Raw genomic sequence first — 21,042 nt, 5'->3', positions numbered from 1 at the left:
CAGACTTTCTACACATTTATATGATTGATATAATTACAGGAAAAGCATGTCTTATGCTACAAATTTAACATGACATTAAGCCAGGTTGAAAAAACGCTTGGTTTGCGTAATCAAAAAGGCCTCATACCGAAATGAAACGTAGAGGTTAATGCTAACAAACACAACAATCTCTTTAGACAAAAACTCAAGTGATGGATTCATCCAGGGGGAAGCAGACTGCTGAAGGTGTCTTATCACTGGAAAACAGCACTATAAGAATAAAGTTGAGCCCTCTGACTCTCTGTACACAAAAAGAGCTTGTAGAGCACAGATGTTAACTCTTTGGTTGTTTTGTGTCTTTCCAGGTGAGAAATGCAGGAGTTTTATTGATCTGGCCCCGGCATCTGAAAGAGGTGAGTAATGGCTGTCATTAGAGTGCCATTCAGGCTTGTCCGACAGCACACACCGAAACCTATGATAGATCTCTTATCTCCGCCTTGGAGCATCCCTGCATTATTTGATACACACTTTGTGTGTGGTGCATTAGCTAAAATATGCATGTATGAGTGAATGTTCACATCCTCCAGGCCAGTGCAAGTTATTTGCTTTAAGTTTTGCAGTTTTTAAGAAAAAAAAAACATCAGCCTTTAAAAATAATTTAAAGGACTGTGATGCAATATCACTCTTTAGTAGAGTGCGAGAGTTTTTCTTCAGAAGCCACTTGTATGTGGCAGATTTGGGGTGAAGGTCATATTAAAACTTTTTTCACGCTATTCGAATGCTTTTTTATCTATAATTTATAATTGTATTCTTGTCCAAGACCAAGAGCTTTAATCTTAAAGTATGAAAATCCATTATAAATGTTTAAAACTGGATCAAAACAGTAATAAGGAAATCTTACGTGTGAATAGACTTTTTTTAATGCATAAATGTTTTTTTTATATATAAAAAATATATATATTTAGGACACACAGTTGGCCATTTTTCTAAAAAGAATTACATTTCCACCACAATACATAATTCACGAGTTCACACTTGCAGTAATCTTGAGTAATCTGTCAAGGAACGGAGGTAAGACTGCTGAATATATATACCTCTTATTGTCGATTGGCTGAGTGCTCTCCGCTCGTGTCAATTATCTGAACGTGCTCCTCACGAATTTTGTTAATAAAACATCATTTAGAGACGTAATGGAAATGACACTGTGTATGACAGATAACATAATTATAATGTGATGCTTGTGTGTCCACTTGGGCTGGGTATGGACACAAATTTCACAATTCAAATAAATTTCGATTCACAAGCTTGCAATTCGATTCGATTCCGATTCTATTCAATATTGATTATATATCAGGTACAATACATGGCAAATTCTCTCAAGGAAAACAAATCTCTGAACTAATGCTGTAAACTATGGGAGTCAGTCGGTACTACATTAGCCTATATTGAAGGTAAAAAGGTTTTTATACTCTCAGTGATATTTTTTATAACAATAATAAAGTTATATGAAATGTATACATTTAAATGGTGGCTGTCAAAAACATGCCTGATTTAATCTAATATTGAAGAAGATTAAAAAATTATAATGAATATGTAATATGGTGCATATATTTAGCAAAATGCTCCTCTCTAGAGTTATTTTTTCTAGCTGACGAACGAGTTTATGGACACTGGATATGGTTTTTCTGAGGTAAATTGTTACGTGACATTCTTTACAAGCTGTTTTACTGACGTCTTTTCACGGTTGAAACACTGAGCGATTACATGAGACATGATACTGATTTCGGTAAGTTGTACTCTATCTTTTAACACACTCTCAGATCATTCATGTTTATTTCGCGCTGTAACTGGTATTAAAGCGGAGGAGATGATCAGTTCACGTGCCGCTTCTCTTGAGCTGAGTTGCTCCAGAGAGATCTCATGCCACAGCGCCAAAAAACGGTATTTATGTTTTTGAATTTCATAATAAAATGGACGTAATTTGAAATCTGAGACTTTGTTTCATATCAATAGTAACAAAGCTCAAAGATTATTGCGATTTATTGAATGCGAGGCGCGCTACAATGCTCCGTTCATTCATCAACTGAAAACAGGATGACTAATCGATTCTTGGGATTTAAGAATCGATATCGGTTCGTAAAAATGAGAATCGATTAAAAGCGAGAAATCATTATCTTTTACCCAGCCCTAGTGTCCACTGTTGGACACTGTTAGCAAACAAATTAAACAGTGAGAGTGTGAACACTAAATGTCCACAGGGTCCGTACAGTTGAAAACACACCCACAAACAAAAGTGTGATCCAATACTGACAACAAATTGTATTGTTCTTTGAAGTTACGTATGACGTAACTTCGTATAACCGATAACCTAATGCATTCCTAAAATAATTTTAAAGGAAGGCTTTAATTGTTGACGTTTTTCGCAGTGGCAAAGCCTTCAGAGCAGAAATATCATTTTGAATATGGAATTTTATTTCTGTTCAGGGGACTACTGCATAATACATCTCGCCTTGAACAAATCTAGAGATATTACTCTGCAATCAAAATGGAAAATGAATTTTGCTTGCAAATTACATCTGCCACAGTTTCAGGGGAGAACATTTGCAAAGCAAACTACACCGTTGCCTGTCCTCTGGTTTTTATCTTATATGTCATGACTGACTTTCAAGGTCTCCGCTGATAATCATGTTTGATACAAAGCTGCCGATATTTGTGGAATCGGCCAAAGAGTGATGGAAGTGCATTTTGATTGAAGCGTTCTCAGATTCATCCCTCTATCTAAGTGTTGTCTTTTGTTTGTGAGTTTGTGCAAAAACTAGGATGAGAAATTAGATTTAGGAATACTAAATATGCTCAGGTTAAGCCAACAGAAGATTTAGTGGTTCCATATCCTCTCTCAATCCCAATTCAGACGATATCAAGCCCTCAAACAGTGCTTTTCTCTGCGACTGCCTCAAGGAGCCCTCGAGAAAATCGACACACTGTTTATAGTCGCTTCTGAAGAATGTAGGGCAGACTTTCAAAGGTGCCCTGATGTGTTTGAACTCTTGAAGACAGACACTACAGACATTAATATTGCAGAATGCAGTCATATTTCAGGTTAAGATGCTTTAATCACTCACCACCTGTGTTTCTATCATAGTCTGTCATCTTTTATTTACCATGTGTGTGAGGGAATGTGTCGGGAAACCCCGAACGAAGCCACATTTCACAGTGGATAATGGGTAGCACAGGGATAGCGGCAGACTAGACTATAGACCTTATTCACAGCAGCGCCATTTTTGAACGTGAATGAAAAAGAGGTTTTGAAGGATCGACACATGCATCTCTTCAGTGGGTTGTACTGTTATTTAACGTGTTTTTGGATTGTTATGTTGCATGACGAAACACTGCAAGAATAGCTTTCCGAGAAATTTCAGTAAACAAAAAACGGCAGACCATTGAAAACACGGTAAATCTATCCCTCACAGCTTCACTGTCATAGCACTGCTCTGAATGTGGTGTATAACGTGAGCTCCGAATGTAAAAAGTAAGCAAAATAGCATTATGATCTCAGACCAAAACAACCCCTGTTATCGTTGCTGAGTCCTTCTCTGAGGAAGCTTCGGGGCGATTGGGAATTCTGCTTGTTAGGAGGAGCTGGTTACTGTTATGGAAACACCCTTGAGTCAGTCTGATGGATACAACTAGATGTTTCTCTAATCTCTCAAAAATACATACAAATGAAATAAAATAAATGAAGATCCTTTTGAGACACAAAAGCAGCTTTGTTTTTCAAACTGCAGATGTTGTTATCATGTCAAGTTTAGTATGATTACCGCTAATGAGAAAGCTGACTTCTAGTAAGAACTCAGGAATGTTTATGCATTTGTTTGGAGTATATATATACTCTTTGGAGTATAGAGCATCATTACAGATCCCAAATTCTTATATTTTGCATTTTTCCAATTTAATAATATATATTTTTTTCAGTAGTGTTCAAAAGTTTGGGTTCAGATTAAAGGACAACTCCGGTGAAAAATGAACCTAGGGGTAATTAACACATGGTTACCGAGTAGATCGTTCTCTGGGATGTGTTTACAGATGCGTATACAGACAGGAGCCATCTTGGAAAACAGTCTCGACGAGTCGAGCCACGAACGCTGTGCTAAGCTGCGATACTTCCTATCGACCAGCACACTTAGCACAGCGTTCGTGGCTCGACTCGTCGAGACTGTTTTCCAAGATGGCTCCTGTCTGTACACGCGTAATGTTCTGTCTTTATAAAGTATCTCTTCTTTTTAAACTGTTTGTACACTTACAAAGTTCTCAATGCTTCGGTTTGCATGTAGGGACCCTCATTATGCTACCGTGTTAGTGTGAGGCTATTTTGAGCCTTGTTAGTGGTATTAACTAGCGATTTAATTTTACTTAGTCTGTGCCCCATTTACTAGCGTTATAAGCTAATCTGTTTTTAGAGATAAAACTCTTTACATTCGATTTTGTCATGAAAACGCATCCCAGAGAACGATCTACTTGGTAACCATGTGTTAATTACCCCTAGGTTCATTTTTCACCGGAGTTGTCCTTTAAATAAACTAATAATTTAATTCAGCAAGGATGCTGAATTGAATTGATCAAAACAAGTGACAATATGGGTTAATAGGAAGTCAGCTATTTTGGTTTGAATATGGATTTTTTTGAAAAATCAGGTACTGAATTTTTAAGTACTAGGGGAGAGCGGGGCATAAGCTAACGCGGGGCTAGTTAAAACTTTCCACACATGCCAGGATTACGAAACTTAGTGTATTTACTAGTTGCCATATCACATTTTTTTTTAACCATAGCAAAAGTACATTTCTTAAAGGGATAGTTCGCCCAAAAATGAAAATTCTGTCATCATTTACTCACCCTCAAGTTGTTCCAAACCTGTACGAGTTTCTCTGTTCTGCTGAACACAAAAGAAGATATTTTGAAGAATGTTTGTAACCAAGCAGATAGAGCAACCATTGACTACCATAGTATTTTTCCCCTACAAATATTCTTCAAAATATCTTCTTTTATGTCCAGCAGAACAAAGAAACTCATACAGGTTTGGAACAACTTGAGGGTGAGTAAATGATGACAGAATTTTCATTTTTGGGTAAACTATCCCTTTAAGTTTATTTTTCATCTCATCTATGGGGCATGTTGTCACATTTCACTTCCATTCTTTTGGGGTAAATCAAGAAAAAGTATACACTGTATCAATGAAACAAAACCACATAATTGTACTTGACGTGTGAAATGAATGTGGGAAAAAATAAATACTCTGAACCCCAAGTGGATTTACACAAACTGAGAAAGTCAAAAAGCGTTAGGTTGTGCCCCGCTCTCGCCTACTCCTAGGGGATTCATGTTATCTCCACCAAACTCAGTCAATATTAAGCCAAGACATGACTAAATTGAAGCCAATGGAGGATGCTAAATTGCAAACGGATATAGGATCTCTCTAACGGTGTTGCCATGGCGAGGGATTAAAGTATGGGAAAAAAGGACAGGAAGTGTCTCATATCTTCTAAAATCATTGTTTGTTTGATTTAAACTAAATTAAAATGGGATTGTATGTTTGGTCATGGGGGCTAAATTAATGAATGTGAAATTAATGTACTAATTTTTTAAGTCCAATATTAAATATTTATATCTTACTTTTTTTTGTTGAGGGGAATTCATAGCATTAAACAATATTTACCTTTAAAGTGACTTTTTATCTCTCAATTCTGACTTTTTTTCTTAGAAATGTAAGATAAAAAAACGTGCAATTGCAAGTTATAAAGTCCTAGGGGTAATTAATGCAATTTATATATAAATATATATATATATATCACATTTCAGATTTTATAAATCGCTGAGGAAAAATATATATATATATAATATTTTAAAAATGAGGTCTTTCTTTCCTCAGAATTGGGCTTTATTAGCTAAGAGATTGTAACGCAGAGTGTGGAATGAGCAGGCAAGGAAGCGGATCTAAGTGCAGGAACATGTAATGACAAAACATGTAATGAAAAACAAGGAACTCATAATACCACATCAATACATACATACAACGACTGATAAAACACGGGTGGAACACAAGCACTATGAATACACAAGCTAAACAAGGTATCAAGGGGGCGTGACAGATAGGAAACACCTGGAGAACTAAATCAGCATGAAAAACTACAAAGAACTACAAAGCAAAATACACAACAGGAAATAATGTAAAAGTCCACAAACACACAGGGAATATGTGACAGAGATATAAACCTGCAATTCAGATCATTAATTCATTCTATACAACCTTCTAGGAGCCTATCCCAGTTTCTTATGCCAGAGGCAGGGGAAAGAACCCTGGACAGATGGCCAGTACATCACAGGGCTCTCACACACACAATCGCACATAGGCAATTTTTGACTCTCCAATTTACCTAACCTGGAAGTCTTTGGACTGTTGGGGAAACCAGAGCACCCGGAGAACCACGCAAGAATTTGCAAACCACAAAGAAAGGCCTCCTGGTGCTGCCCTTGAATTGTGAGATAAAATTCACAATCTTGGAAAAAAGATAGAAAATCCAATAGGGCTGTCACGATTTCTCGATTAAATTTGAGTACTCGTTTAAAAAAATTCCTTGATTGCAATTTGCCTGTGTCGAGTATCGGCAAAATACTGGAAGTGACGTATTCCATGGACAAGAATCCACAAACCATATTATTTGAGTGTTTTGTAAGGCTGCATAATGTATTAAAATTTGGTTGGGGTGGGGGGCTTCTCGATGTGCCCCCCTGCAGTGCGTGCCCATCCTCTATGCCACTCGGTCCCTTACAGTCACACGTACATCACACATCCTTTTAATTCTAAATAACTGGATAGAAATAGCCAGAAACTCTGTCAAAAGTGCTGCTTTGGAGCTATTAGCGGTCAGCAGCTTGAGTGCTTATGTCGAACTGTATATTAGCGATACAGCTGTGGTTTGAATGGTTTCTGTGCAGATTAGTTCCATAGTTAAAAAAACACATACATTTAACTAACATATTCATGCTTTATCACCTCAGTGGTTGCATTCGTATTCAATCATTCAATGCAACTTTGACAACAATCCCTTACTGAAACTTATGTCAGGGGAATGTCCTTAAACACTAATCAAAGAACTATCATACCATTTTTTTTTTTTAAAAACATCAAATGATGCACTTGAAACGTTTTCTTGGTCATTTTGAACAGTGCGAAAAAGGACGGAAGTTTGATTGACCGTGCGCAGCTCTGATCAGAGTTCTGATTGGTCAATCGCTGTTATTTATCGTTTGTTAATTATTATATGTAGAGAATGTGAACATTTCACTTGGATGATAAGTTTTACATAATACGGGAATGGTAAGCATGGATGGTGGTTTAGAGGGGATACATTCTGTTCAACAAGGGGGATGTCATCGCCCCTCAGATCAAGCCCTGCCTACAGATACTGCAGAGTCTTAAATATTTATTCATTTTAAGCCCTATTGTTTCTGAAACTATTGTCAGGTTCAAATTAATGTGCTCTTTCATTGAGCAGCTATTATAGACCCTAGATGCTCATATCAAATGATTTCTGCTTAGTGAACTAAAAACACCCATCTGCACTTTCAAATTGAACTCAACGTGAAGAACTACCAATACATGTCCATTTTATATGCAGGGGGTGAGTTGTTAAATTTTCACTCGAATCTGACCGTGTGAATAGAAATGACACAGAATTATGGAGAACAGCAAAGCGCTTTGCTCACCAGTGTGCGCGTGTGTGTGTTTTGCAGGTGTCCTTTGGCTGTCAGTTGTGTCTGAGGTGCTATACATCATGCTGCTGGTCGTTGGCTTCAGTCTGATGTGCCTGGAGCTTTTTCACTCCAGTAATGTGATCGATGGACTCAAACTGAACGCCTTCGCCGCAGTCTTCACTGTGCTGTCAGGTAGGCCTGCACCCTTGTCCCCACCTCACACTTAGAGAAACTAATTACGCATAACTTCATTACATTTATCACCCGTACAAAGACACATTCCTGTTTGGTCTCACCACAGTCACAAATGATGGTGACAATAGAAAGTTTTGGCCTTTTTTTGTTTGTTAGTCCCTGCTGAAATGTAGTCATTAAAAATCTGTAATTTTCAAGTATAATGATTTTGTAGCCGTGCTGATAGAACTTTTAAATGACAAAATAGTGTTTCTTGTAACATTAGACAAAACATTTTACTACAGTTTAGACTATAGTTTTAAAAAATGTAATTTCCAGTTATCCACTACCGTTTAAAGGTTTTGGGTCAATACATTTCTTGTTTTTTTTTTTAAGATAATTTAGAGAGGACACATTAAATTGATCAAAAGTGACAGTAAAGTTCAAATAAATGACATTCTTTAAATGAATATTAGGCATCGCAACTGTTTTCAACATCGATAATATGAGCACCAAATCGTCATATTAGAACGATTTCTGAAGGATCATGTGACACTGAAGACTGGAGTAATGATGCTGAAAATTCAGCTCTGCCATCACAGAAATAAATTACATTTTTAAATACTATATATTAAAATAAAAAAGTTATTTTAAATTAAATCAAACGCAGCATTGGTGAGCATAAGACTTCTTTCAAAAATATATTCTGTGTATATATTGTAAATATTTCATATTTAATAGCTTGTTATATTAAGAATCAGTCAAATCTGTTACTTAATAATAATTTCACAATTGACAACACATTGATTTGGGAATGAGATGATGTGGAGAAAATGGAGGTCTCCTCAGACTTCATCTCTCTATCTACAGTCCAGTGCATCATGGGTAAAACCCAGCTGTTAGAACACCAGAACAGCTGCTGCTTTTTGAATGTCTGATTATTTGATTTGAATACCTTCAACTTATACCCAATACAGTCCAGTTCATTTGGGGCCTTAATGCTTTTTAATTCCGAGAGAGAGAGCTCACCCATCCAGAGATGAGCCTTTGTGTGGTTAGCTGACAGCGGTTAAAAATGGGGTTGGATAAAATAATATTCCCATATCTTCTTTAGTTTTTGATATCACAGGTTATCTGTCCAATCAAACTACAGTATTTTGGCACAAACTCATCCGTCACTTGGTATAAATTAGGCAGATGCCAGAATGGACATGCCATAAATCCTCAAACACAATTAACAAAACTATTCAGAATGCTACATAAAAACTTTGAAATTACTTTATACTGTGTAACTTTTTTTTAAAGTTTGATTTGAAACACATTTTTGTTGCTGTTTCAGTTCATCATCTGATCATCTTGGTCTTCAGTTGAACAAAAAAATATTTAGAGGAAATCATAGTAAACTAACAAGTTGTATTTAAAGTAACAAAAGGTAAAACATTTTAATTTTATTTTAAAAATGTTGTGCAGTTACACGGTTTCATAACAACCCCACCTTATTCATCCCTCGGCCGGTGTTTTGAGCACTTGTCACACCAGACACACTTCACTGATCCTATTGTATTTAATAGAGAACAGGTTCTACCTGCATATATGCTGGGATTTTGTCTTGTAATCCAAAGGATCACTTCAAAAGTAGTTAGTAGTGTTTGTCAGAGAGACCTTTAAATCTGTATTGAAAGTGTGTTTGTATCATCTCTATGACGCAAACTGCGTAGACCAGCGTTTTCCAACCACTGCGTGCCATGGAAAATCATCAAATGTCAAAAAATAAATAAATAAAAGCTACAAATAAGAATTGTCACTCTCAGGTGGATTGATACCTTGTATCTCTGTATTTTGTCGATTTTATTTTATCTTTAAAAATCAATTCTATTGGTAATTTATGCCTGCATGTGGGTTTTACAAATATTTAACCAATGAAAAGTATTAAAAAGAGCTTGTGACTAAACCTTGTAACTCCATTGGATCCTCAAACTGTCGGTCAAACCTCATAACTCCACCTGCCTCTATCGTGAATGAAATGCCACACCAAGTTTGGAGTGTCTCTGCTTGTTTGCAATGCAAGGGTAAATAAATAACTGTTTGATTAAGTACAGCATTTTCTTTACACAAGAAACACTATGTCTATAAAAGCTAATGTTTTATGTATTTGAAGAGCGGAGAAGAGTCTTGGTATTTGTCGTCTAGTTGTAGCCAATATACTGTTTTTTAAATATCCTGTGCATAGCGTTTCATCTTTTAGATCATGAGATTTTGGCCAAATGTATTCAACAACAAGAAAAACTGAGCGCCCACATAGCTACAATAAACTTTATAAACTGTAAGTTGATCGTAATGCGATGCACTTACTGCCTCTGTCGTTCGCTGGACAAAAACTTTGTAGCTCCATCTCAGCTTGATTATCATAAAATGTTAATATAATAATGACACATACATGTGTCTGGCCATATGTAAAGCCTCAATAACCCCACTTTGTTGATACAGTGTTTAACTTTTTTAAAAATATGAGGTTTCTGCCCAACAGTGACAATATGTATGACCTTATTGTGTTCCTACCTGCTTAGTGGTGTGCCGTGGGATTTTTTACTTATCAAAACTGTGCCGTGGCAAAAAAATTAAAAGAAGGTTGAGAAACACTGGTGTAGACGGTTCCATAAATATACAAACATGTCCATAAGCCAGTCCTAATTTAATCATCCTCATACCAAATGCTGTTTTTCTGTGGAAAACAAAAGAGGATTTAAAAACCCTAAAACAAAATAAAATGTTCAGAGGGCTGGATCCAATGAGCAACAACAGAATGAGAAATCACCAACTGCTAGGGGTGGGAATCTCCAGAGGCCCCACGATTCGATATTATCACGATACTTAAGCCACGGTACGATATTATTGCGATTTTTAAAAAAATCTGATATGCTGAGTATTGCAATAACAAATTAATAACGCATTTTACTTTAGAATTAGCGCCCATTCAGGGGCAGCAATTGCTTTATTATTATTCTTAATGAAAAACACAACAACAAAACAGTACAATGACAAACTCACTTAAATAGGCACTTTTACATTTCGCGTTGAAACCAAATGTTCCACCGTAGTCTTGTCATTCAGCACCTCACTCTCGTGATAAATGAAATCTGACTCCAGCTGCTGGTCTGTGCTGTGACTCTAGTTGTTCTCTAACTGAACTAAATGATTTTTACTACTATAAAATATCAAAACGACTGTGGGGGTGGTGCCGCAGTAGGCAAGAAATGTTACCGCTGTTGCAGCTGAAGTGGCAAGTTTCTTTGATTGTAATTGCGAGCGAAGTTCTGTTGCATTGCAGTGCGCAGCTGGTGACAAATCAACACGTGTAACTACACTCTAAAAAATGCTGGGTTAAAAATAACCCAAGTTGGGTGGAAAATGGACTAACCCAGCAATTGGGTTGTTTTAACCCAGTGAATGGGTCGTTTTAACCCAGCGGTTGGGTTAAATGTTTGCTTAAAACAACCAAATCGCTGGGTTAGTCCATTTTCATCCCAGCTTGGGTTGTATTTAACCCAGCATTTTTAGAGTGTAACACATCAACATGGACAGAACAGCCCACGTTCAGAAATATACGAGAATGCGCCTGGACACACAGCTTACTGCGCACGTGTGTGTGAGCAAGAGTGATGTGCTGTTTGTGATATTACAGTCTGAAAGAAATATTTTAAATTATTATTATTTCCCACTTTATAAGCGAAGAGCTTGCGGTACAATTTTGCACAATACTGGCTGAAATTAAGTTCATGAAAATATTGATACTTGCTGTCCTTGTATCAGTTCAGTTCAGTTTATTAAAAACGGCCACTGGCCGACCAAATTCTGTATCAATACAAGATCCCCACACAAAATATTGTGATACTATGCTGTATTGATTTTTTTCCCCCACCCCTACCAACTGCATGTGTGGATTCCTCAACAGGTCTCCTGGGAATGGTGGCTCATATGATGTACACACAAGTTTTCCAGATCACAGTCAGTTTGGGACCAGAGGACTGGAGGCCTCACACATGGGACTATGGCTGGTCCTTCTGGTAAGCATCTATGGTACTTCCAGTCACATCTGCATCATCAGACAAAACGATTACACTTTACAGTAAGGTTGTATTAGTTAATATTAGTTAATGCATTAGTTAACATGAACTAACCATGAACAACACCTCTGTTCAGCATTAGCTAATCTTTGTTAACGTTAGTTCATAAAAATCCAGCTGTTCATGGTTCCTAATGTTAACAAGATTTTAATAATGCATTAGTAAATGTTGAAATTAACATTTACAAAGATAAATAAATGCTTTATAAGTGCAGTTCATTATTAGTTAATGTTAACTAATGCAGTTAACTAATGTTAACAAATGAACCTTATTGTAAAGTGTTACCGACAACCTGGTGGATAAGCATCAAATGTGTAGCCTATATCACATACACTATCTTTTAAAAGTTTGGGGTCAGAAAGATGTTTTTAACAATAAAGACTTTTAAATTGTTACAAAAATGAATAAAAACAATCCTGAAAAAAAGTCATACATTTCGCTGTGCATTAGTTAAGCATGAATTAAAGGCACAATATGTAATTCACAGCTAGAGGTCGCTTATTCAAAACAAAGGAGTAGCTTGATGACGCCTTGATTTCATGGAATCATGGGAGTTGTTGTCTTCCCCTCTACAGCTGGTGGAAAAGAATCCGACGGGACTCATAGAAATCATTTTCATGGATGAGCTAATGTATTAAACATTTGCGACCCTAGACCACAAAACCAGTCATAAGTCGCTGGGGTATATTTGTGGCAATAGAAACAATACATTGTATGGGTCAAAATTATGAATTTTTCTTTTATGCCAAAAATCATTAGGATATTAAGCAAAGATCATGCGTTACTGTAGTGTGGAGCTTTCGTTATGCCGTAGACTAATGCTTCTGCCTCTTCTGCTCATGCGTATGTGGGGTAACGCAGCACTGTTTATCATATTAGATACATTTGAGTGTGTCGAAAGGTGTCGAAAGCTATTTTATAATGCTACTCTGTGCATTTGCTCGGCGACTGCTATGAGACACTTGTTGCACACTGTAGTAAGCCAGATCGGTATTAAGCATGGTGGTAATCGTGGTAAATCAAGAAAATTAGCTTTATTTAATAAGACTAACTGTGTTGAGCAATATAACAATGATTAGTTGTCTGTCGATGAATGTATCCAAACAGTTGCTCACCTGTCTAATAAAACACATCATATATTAAAGCGTCTTTGGTGTTTCCATGGTTTCTACAAAACAAAACAGGAAAACGAAGGTAACGCAGGTATGACATCATTGATAGGCGACGCACAAACACGGTCCATGTCCTGGTTAAAATAGCTTATTTCTCTGGATTTAAACACTTGGGATAATGTAAGTACACAAATCAACCAAATATATAGCATTGTTCTAGTGGTTTTGAGATATTTTAATCTATAAATCTTACATATTGTGCCTTTAAAGCATGTTAGTGCACCCATTTTGTTAAGTGTTGCCAAAATAACAAGCAGCACAACTTTTGCCAACATTGATAATAATAAGAAATGTTTCTTGAGCAGCAAATCAACATATTAGGATGATTTCTGAAGGATCATGTGACAATGAAGACTGGAGTAATGATGCTGAATATTTAGCTTTGCCATCACTGGAACAAACTACATTTATTCTCTATTTACAAATAGAACACATTATTTTAAACTGTAATAATATTTCACAATATTGTGCATTTTTTATGTTTTTACTAGGGCTGTGCGATATTGAAGAAAAATGCGATATCCTTGTTAAATAATGCGATATTCGATATGCGATACGATATTGCTTTAAGTGTGTAAAATCTATTTCTTTTCCCAACTGATATCTTTCACTTAAAGCATAACCAACTGTGTTTATATGAATACTAATCAAGAGACATTTTGTGTGTGTATTTGACAGTTCGAGTGTGTAACAAGACACAAAAAAAAGAATGGCTTGTGTGCATGTTTCGGTGTGTGTGTCAGACAGCAGACAGCGTGAGACTTCAAGGAGTGGTTTTTCGCAAGTTATTGCATTTAATAAATCTTTTTAACGTCAAGCAAGTCACATAAGTTACAGTCATGTGCTCAGTCTATTCTCTGCTATATGCGTCACCCTAAAACGTACACTTTTCACAATGTTGAAGTAGCCTATTAAAATCATTCAGATATTGCGTGCCCTTGCGATATGCATATTACGTTATGAACATTTGCGATATTTCGATATATTGCGCAGCCCTAGTTTTTACTGTATTTTTGATCGAATAAATACAGCCTTAGTGAGCATATACAGTACTTCCACATCACAGCTTGGAGTGCGGATGTTATTTTTCATTGCAAATTCACTTTACATTCACCCTTGCTCAAGTTCATGGAAGAAGTAGCGATATTCGATTTGTGAGCAAATCAAACTCTATATATTTTCACCCTTAGTAGTTCCTGATCAATAATTAAATGGATTTCTCTTGAGCAGTAGCTCCACGTCTCATCCCAGTACGCTGTGCTATTGCTTCCATCCTGTGTTATATAATTCACCAAGGCAAAGAAGCGAGGCGTCCTCTGAAGTCACAGATGTGCTGGTGTCTGGTCCTCATTCTGCGACAAATTAATCTGGCTCTTGCGGACCCTTCTCATTTCAGGTTCACTTTCTCCTATATAAGTGCTCTTTTTCTAACTGAACTAACAACCTAGAAAAAAAACTTGAATTAAACTTCAAAATGGTTTCCTCAGTTTCTCTCCATACTCTTTGAGGCCACGTTGACCCATATGTCTAACAAACGGACCAAGAAAGAGTGAAACATTGTATTAGAGCATATTAGACATTTTTGATTTTGATTTAAGTATGTATGGTTTTTAACATTTTTGATCTTATGCTCACCAAGGCTACATTTATTTGATCAAAAATATACTGTGAAATATTATTGCAATTTATAATAACTGTTTTCTATTTTAATATATTTATATTTTTCCTGTGATGGTAAAGCTGAATTTTCAGCATCATTACTCCAGTCTTCAGTAGCATGATCCTTCAGAACCTTCAGTGTTCACATATCCTTTCTCATTAATAATGTGGAAAACAGTTGTGCTACTTAATATTTTTGTGGAAACTAATACAATTATTGTTCTGGTTTCTTTGATGAATAGAAAGTTCAAATGAACAAATTTACAAAAGTGTTCCTGCTGACCTAGAAAACTAAAACTCCCAATATTTTACTCAGAATAGCTCTCTGACAGTTTTATTAGGCTATATTTATAAGCTATATATTAATTAGGCAATATAATTTATTTATCTTTATCTTTATTTATCTAGAAATTGGCTTGTTTATAAGTCTATATTTTCTGAAATGCTGTCATTTTCATAAAAAAAATGTGTTGTGAATTGAGAAGGTCAAATACTTGTTGGATGCTAAATTGGATCCAAAACAGTCAGTCATGTCAGTGAACAGTGACCATGTTTAGTACATTTACAGCCTTTATAAGAATGTAAAAACTCTTAAATGTGAACTTTTATTTTTTTTGCTTGTCAGCTCTACAGTGAATTTTCAGTCTCTGCCATTTAATTTTTTGGGACCATGCCTGTCCTTTAGACCAGAGAGGTAATGGCTGTATTGGATATCCCAACAAATGATGTGTGTTATTTTGGCACTTGGAAATAAGAGACAAGCATTGGGGTTCTGACAGGCATGAAAGTGGTATTTACATTGACTAAATTACCACTGATGCTTGCCTGGTATCCATTAGTCTAGGCTAAAATTGCTTCATTTGTCCTCTGCCATCTGGCCAATTTCTTGTTTTCCCCCTCTATTTCTGTACTACCTTTACTACATTACTGAATGGTAAGAATCTGAAAATCAAAGAGTAATTGAAACTTTTTTTAAACCCTTCAGCCTTAAGGTTTAATTTTCCCAGCTCTCAAGCACAAGTACTGCACTCTCATGGTTTCTGATTGGAAAGCAAAGGTAATTTGCAGTGTATAAATCGCAGCAACTTTTTGGAGAAATGCAACTTTTTTTTTTTACTGCGGGTGAACATAAATAAAGATATAACTTCCAAACATATATTAAAGATCAAGATAAAAAACAACATGTAATATGATGCTTGATATGTAATAATTGTCCTTGTTTTGAGTATGAATCTCATTCATGAATGAACTAGGACTAGCTTGATTAAAATTCTTGATTAAAATAATATAGATGAATGACATTTTCTGGAATCTCTTAGCAGATTTGTAGACACAAAGAAAATGTCTGTCAATCAAATGGGTTGAGTGTATGATTCTATGATTTGTTCATAACATGCATAAAAGATGCTGACTTGTCGCCACCTACTGGCGTAATAGTCTCACGTAGCTAGACCTTCAGACTGACGGCAGAAGGTCTGGACTCTTTCACAGATTTCATTGGTCACGGACCACCCAAGAGTACAATTGACTGACAATTAAAGCTACCAATCACAGTTTGTTTAGTTCCGCAAGTTTAGGGGCATGAAAATATACGTTGTGCAAGTTTACTGTAACAATGGAGCCGCGAACCTCACATACTTTTGAAAATCCAGCGTTTGTCGATCCTGGTAAGCGCTCGTCACAGTTATAAACACGACGATGTTCTTCTTCCACGAGGGAGTTTGGCGTCACGGCATTTGTTTCTAGGCAGACTGTTAAAGAACGCAACACACACATCTTGCGGACATCCTGTAGAATTCAACCAGATGAAAATCAGATGACAACTTCGAAACTCTTGAAGTGTTTCCATATAAGTGTGCCATATTAGTGATGGGAAGTTCGGTTGTTTTCCACAAATCGGTTCTTTCGGACAGTTCGTTTCAATGAACCGGTTAAAAAAAACGGTTATTTTACGTCCTCACGTAATGACGTCATTTTTATCATCCCGGCGGATGAAAATACAATAAAACACATTCATATAAAGTCATTTGTAATCATAACTTGGTAAAATAATAATTATCGTCAACATGATCTTGGATAAGTTCTTATAAGAAAACCGCTGTACTTTCGGTAGTACACGCATGCTCAGCTCATCGGTTCTCAGTATCGAACGTGTCCGAAAGAAACGGTTCGTTCCGATTCGAGAACTGTTAACTCGAGAACCGCTGTACATTCGGTAGTACACGCGCTTGCTCAGTATCAGCTGCTTGTGAGTTCTCATCAGTTCTCTCAGCACAACATGTCTCAGTTCATTGAACTGTTGGAGTTACTAGTAAAATATATTTCAGGATATTAGTTTATTTCTAGTCGGAGGGACTGTCACTCATGTCAGAAAGTGAGTAACTTTGGTAACTTGTGGAGCAGCGCTGACTCGAGACATGAACCGTTTAGAACGATTCAGTCCGATTTGGTGAACTGGTTCGACCGGTTCACTAAAAAGAACCGGTTCAAATGAACGATTCGTTCACGAACCGGACATCACTATCCCATATGCATCTGAGGCTGAGACCACTGGCATAATGACGTAACCTACAGAAAGAGTCACTGAACGAATCTGTAAACTGAGCCACTGAGATCAATCAAAATCCCCATCACTACACCCGATTTAAAGTGTGCTGTTGTGCTGCATGCCACTTGCTGTGGGCTTAATTTCTAATTCCACTAAACCGATGTTATGGACTGGACAGCTCAAAATGCATCTGGAACTATTTTTCTAACTTTAAATGTCAACAAGTATTTGTATTAGTTCATAAATGCAAAATGCCACATTCAATCAATAAAGTCTTGTCATAACTCTGTTTAACAGGGAGCTTGTATTTGGACACATTCAGATAAATATTTTTAGTTTCTGTACCTCAAAAAAGACCCAAATGCTGGATAATCTATCCACCCATCCATCCTATTTGACAATGCACTATGCAAAAAATAAATGCAAATAAATCTCATCTGTTTTTATGTGTTCTCAGTATGGCCTGGGGCTCATTCACCTGTTGCATGGCCGCCTCGGTCACCACCCTCAACTCCTACACAAAGACGGTGATTGAGTTCCGGCACAAACGGAAGCTCTTTGAACAAGGCCTGCGAGAGGAGCAAACCTTCCTGGACCCGGAGGCCTTCCATTACTTTCGTGACACGTCCGTCCAGTCCATCTCCAGCTCTATAGATGTTTACCCAAGCCACGGAAGCAGCCATGGGAGCAGTCGTGGGAAAATGCGCTCCCCGCCGGCTCCAATGGACCAGGGTGACAACACAGAGTCTCTGGGAGAAGAGCAGTGCTGAGAGGACGTACGTCCGGTACTGCACAGGTGGCCTTGCTCTGACCGGATATCTCAGACTACTGATTAACTGGGATGCGAGGGGTTGAAATGTTGAGTTCCCTTTTTTGATATGCAACTTTGAGGGTGAAAATGGACATAAATAACAGTATTGTACGAGGCATACAGGTATTAAGCTGAGCCTTATTGAAGATAAATTGGTGATTGTAAATAAAATCATGTGAAAAGGGAACGTTTTTTTCCCCCCCGCCAACAGATTGCAGAGTTATGCGCGGGCAGGTGGGAAAACACAATGACTTAAAGACTGAGCAGTACATGCTGCTAAAACCGTATCAAAGCATCTGTCGGTCCCTCGCCCTGACAGCTAGACAAGCTCCTGAGTATTTACCGGTCTTACACAGTATGTGAAATGCCCTCCTCTCTTGGTGAGATCTGCTTGAATATGCCTTCATGTTACAAACAGCAGAGTAGCGTACAGTTTAAATCCTGCCTTCAATACTACTGCAACTGAACACAGGAGAAGCACAGCCAATTTCAGTTGCAAGCTACATCCACTAGGTATACAAGGTTACTGCCACTTGGATTTTGCCTGTTTCTGTCTTTTGTCGCACATTACCGGGTTGATTAGCAGCAGTCAATGACAAGATTGTAACCCCCACCCCCAAATCCTCATTTTTTTGGTAATATTTTGAACATCATATTAATGTACATACAATGAATGGAATTCTATCTATTAATGAATGTACTAAATTGTATATTTATCAATGTATGCACTATAATCCTGTCTTTTTCATTTGATAAAAGAGGTAAAAAATTGTCATCTTGTTGACTTTTTTGGGCTTGCTTAAGATACAGAAAGCAAAGTACAGTAGTTCTTTATTCTTTAGAAACCTCTACATTTATTTAATTTGGCGAGTATTTTTGAAAAAGTGTGCTAAAAGCGTTTTATAACTTTACACAAAATTAGATGTTTAGTTTTGTGTTATATATATATATATATAAAACATACACACTTCTTGTTTATATATAAAAATGCCAGTTGACAAAATGGAGGAAAAAATTATAGACGAATAAACACATTCTGGAATAGCTTAGCAGATTTGCAGAAAGAAAGGATAAACAAGAAATACTTGTTTCGGTCATTATCGAATCATTGGAGTGTATGATTGTATGACTCGTTCATAATGCTCTTATAGGGAATATTATTGCTCCTTCACATCTGGAGCTCAGTCTGTGAATACAGTCTTTCTCAGTGAATCGTTTTCTGTGAATTCTGGATTTATGCTATTCAAGCTACTGAATTACATAGTATTTACTAGAAGCCATAAAACTACATGCTGTAGCAATTGCTAGCATGGTTTAGAACCAGCCTTCAGCAGAAGCACTAGATCAAACAGCCAGTCAAATTAAAAGGAACTGATCTTGCAGTGTGAAGCAAACAGATGAGGCTTATTGCAACACTCTTGCTCATGTAATTGTGTGAAGTTAGACAGTCAGAGAGTGAGCATGCTTCCATTCATTTGTGTTAAGGAGAGTGGATGTCCATTTTCTCATCTTCATACATTATCAAAACATCTGATCAGCTGCAAGCCTATTTTTTTGTTTTATTGGACATTAAGGTAATTACTGTGTCTGTGAGTGCATACGTATGCTGCTACACAGCAAGCAAAAACCAGTCAAATGACATGGAATATGGCATAATAAGTATTTAAGATGCAGCAACCAAAGAACCGGTTCATAAGTGTTCAATGGGGAATTGGACTACACTCGTTAAGCTGTAGATTTATGATTTGTTAAGAAGAACCGGCTCAAAAGAGCCATTCAGTAATCGGACTGTAGATTCAGCGGTGTTGCAGTTTATTAAAGGGATAGTTCACCAAAAAATGAAAATTATCCAATAATGTACTCGCCCTCAAGATATCCTAGGTGTATATAACATTCTTCTTTCAGACGAATACAATCGGAGTTATATTAAAAAATGTCCTGGCTCTTCCAAGCTTTATAAAGGCAGCCCAAAATTTGAAGACCAAAAAAAGTGCAACCATCCATTATAAAAGTAATCCATACGGCTCCGGGGGTTAATAAAGGCCTTCTGAAGCGAATCTACAGGTTTTTCAGAAAGCTCCATCTGAGGATTTTAATACGGTAGCCCGTTTGCATCAATGGAAGAATGCATGTGCAAAAGCCGATTACGGAACTAAACAGGGAGAATGTTGGATGAAGTTAGTGGTGCAGAAATTACACATACACTCCTGTACCTAAAGAATGTGCTTGAGCATTCTTCATGAAATTTAGTTCACACTTCCGAAGTCTTTACAGATGGTGCAACATATTGTGCCAATGTGCAGTCAAACTGTGAGTTTGTATTAGTAACAGTACAGTACTGACTTATGGAGTCTAGCTTTTGCTGTGATTTCTATTATAATCTCTTCTAGAATTCCCCTTTTTTTCACTGATGTTCACTGAAGAGCACTTAGTGCATGCTCTCTATAATCAATACATATTTAAGACACAAGTAGCGCTCTGCTGGTCAATGGTGCTCATAAGCACATACATCAGTTAAGTGCTTTCTCTAGTGGGTCAAATCTACAGGGAATAATATGTAGCGTATTTTTCCAAGCTGGGTCACTGAAGATGTGCTGCATAGTGACAAACATCTGCTGACATCCATTCATCCTCTTATTCATTCCTCATCCATCATCCTTTGTTTTCTTCAGGGTTTGCCCACCTGCCATTTGCCCCAAGTATACAGTAGGATGCCTCAGATCCGCTTTTACTGATTATTTTACATAATATTACCCCTTAACTAGACCACTGACCTGTGGACGACCCTTGAACTATTGGACATAGATTATCAGCACCTTAAGTGAA

General features: G+C 37.0%; 1 protein-coding gene across 1 annotated transcript in view; it reads left to right on the top strand.

Moving 5' to 3' along the window:
- gsg1l (gsg1-like) overlaps positions 1–18,990 on the top strand; it is a 30,368-nt gene extending 11,378 nt beyond the window's left edge. Inside the window, exons 2-5 of the mRNA XM_079812759.1 lie at positions 345–392; positions 7,768–7,920; positions 11,855–11,966; positions 17,863–18,990. Of these exons, the coding sequence (XP_079668885.1) occupies positions 345–392; positions 7,768–7,920; positions 11,855–11,966; positions 17,863–18,175 (626 nt within the window). The 3' untranslated portion in view covers positions 18,176–18,990. The remainder of the gene's footprint in view (positions 1–344; positions 393–7,767; positions 7,921–11,854; positions 11,967–17,862) is intronic.
- Positions 18,991–21,042: the final 2,052 nt, after the last annotated feature.

Source organism: Gobio gobio (assembly GCF_949357685.1).
Source record: "Gobio gobio genome assembly, chromosome: 1".
NCBI lineage: Eukaryota > Metazoa > Chordata > Actinopteri > Cypriniformes > Gobionidae > Gobio > Gobio gobio.
This window is presented reverse-complemented; position numbering and strand designations above follow the sequence as displayed.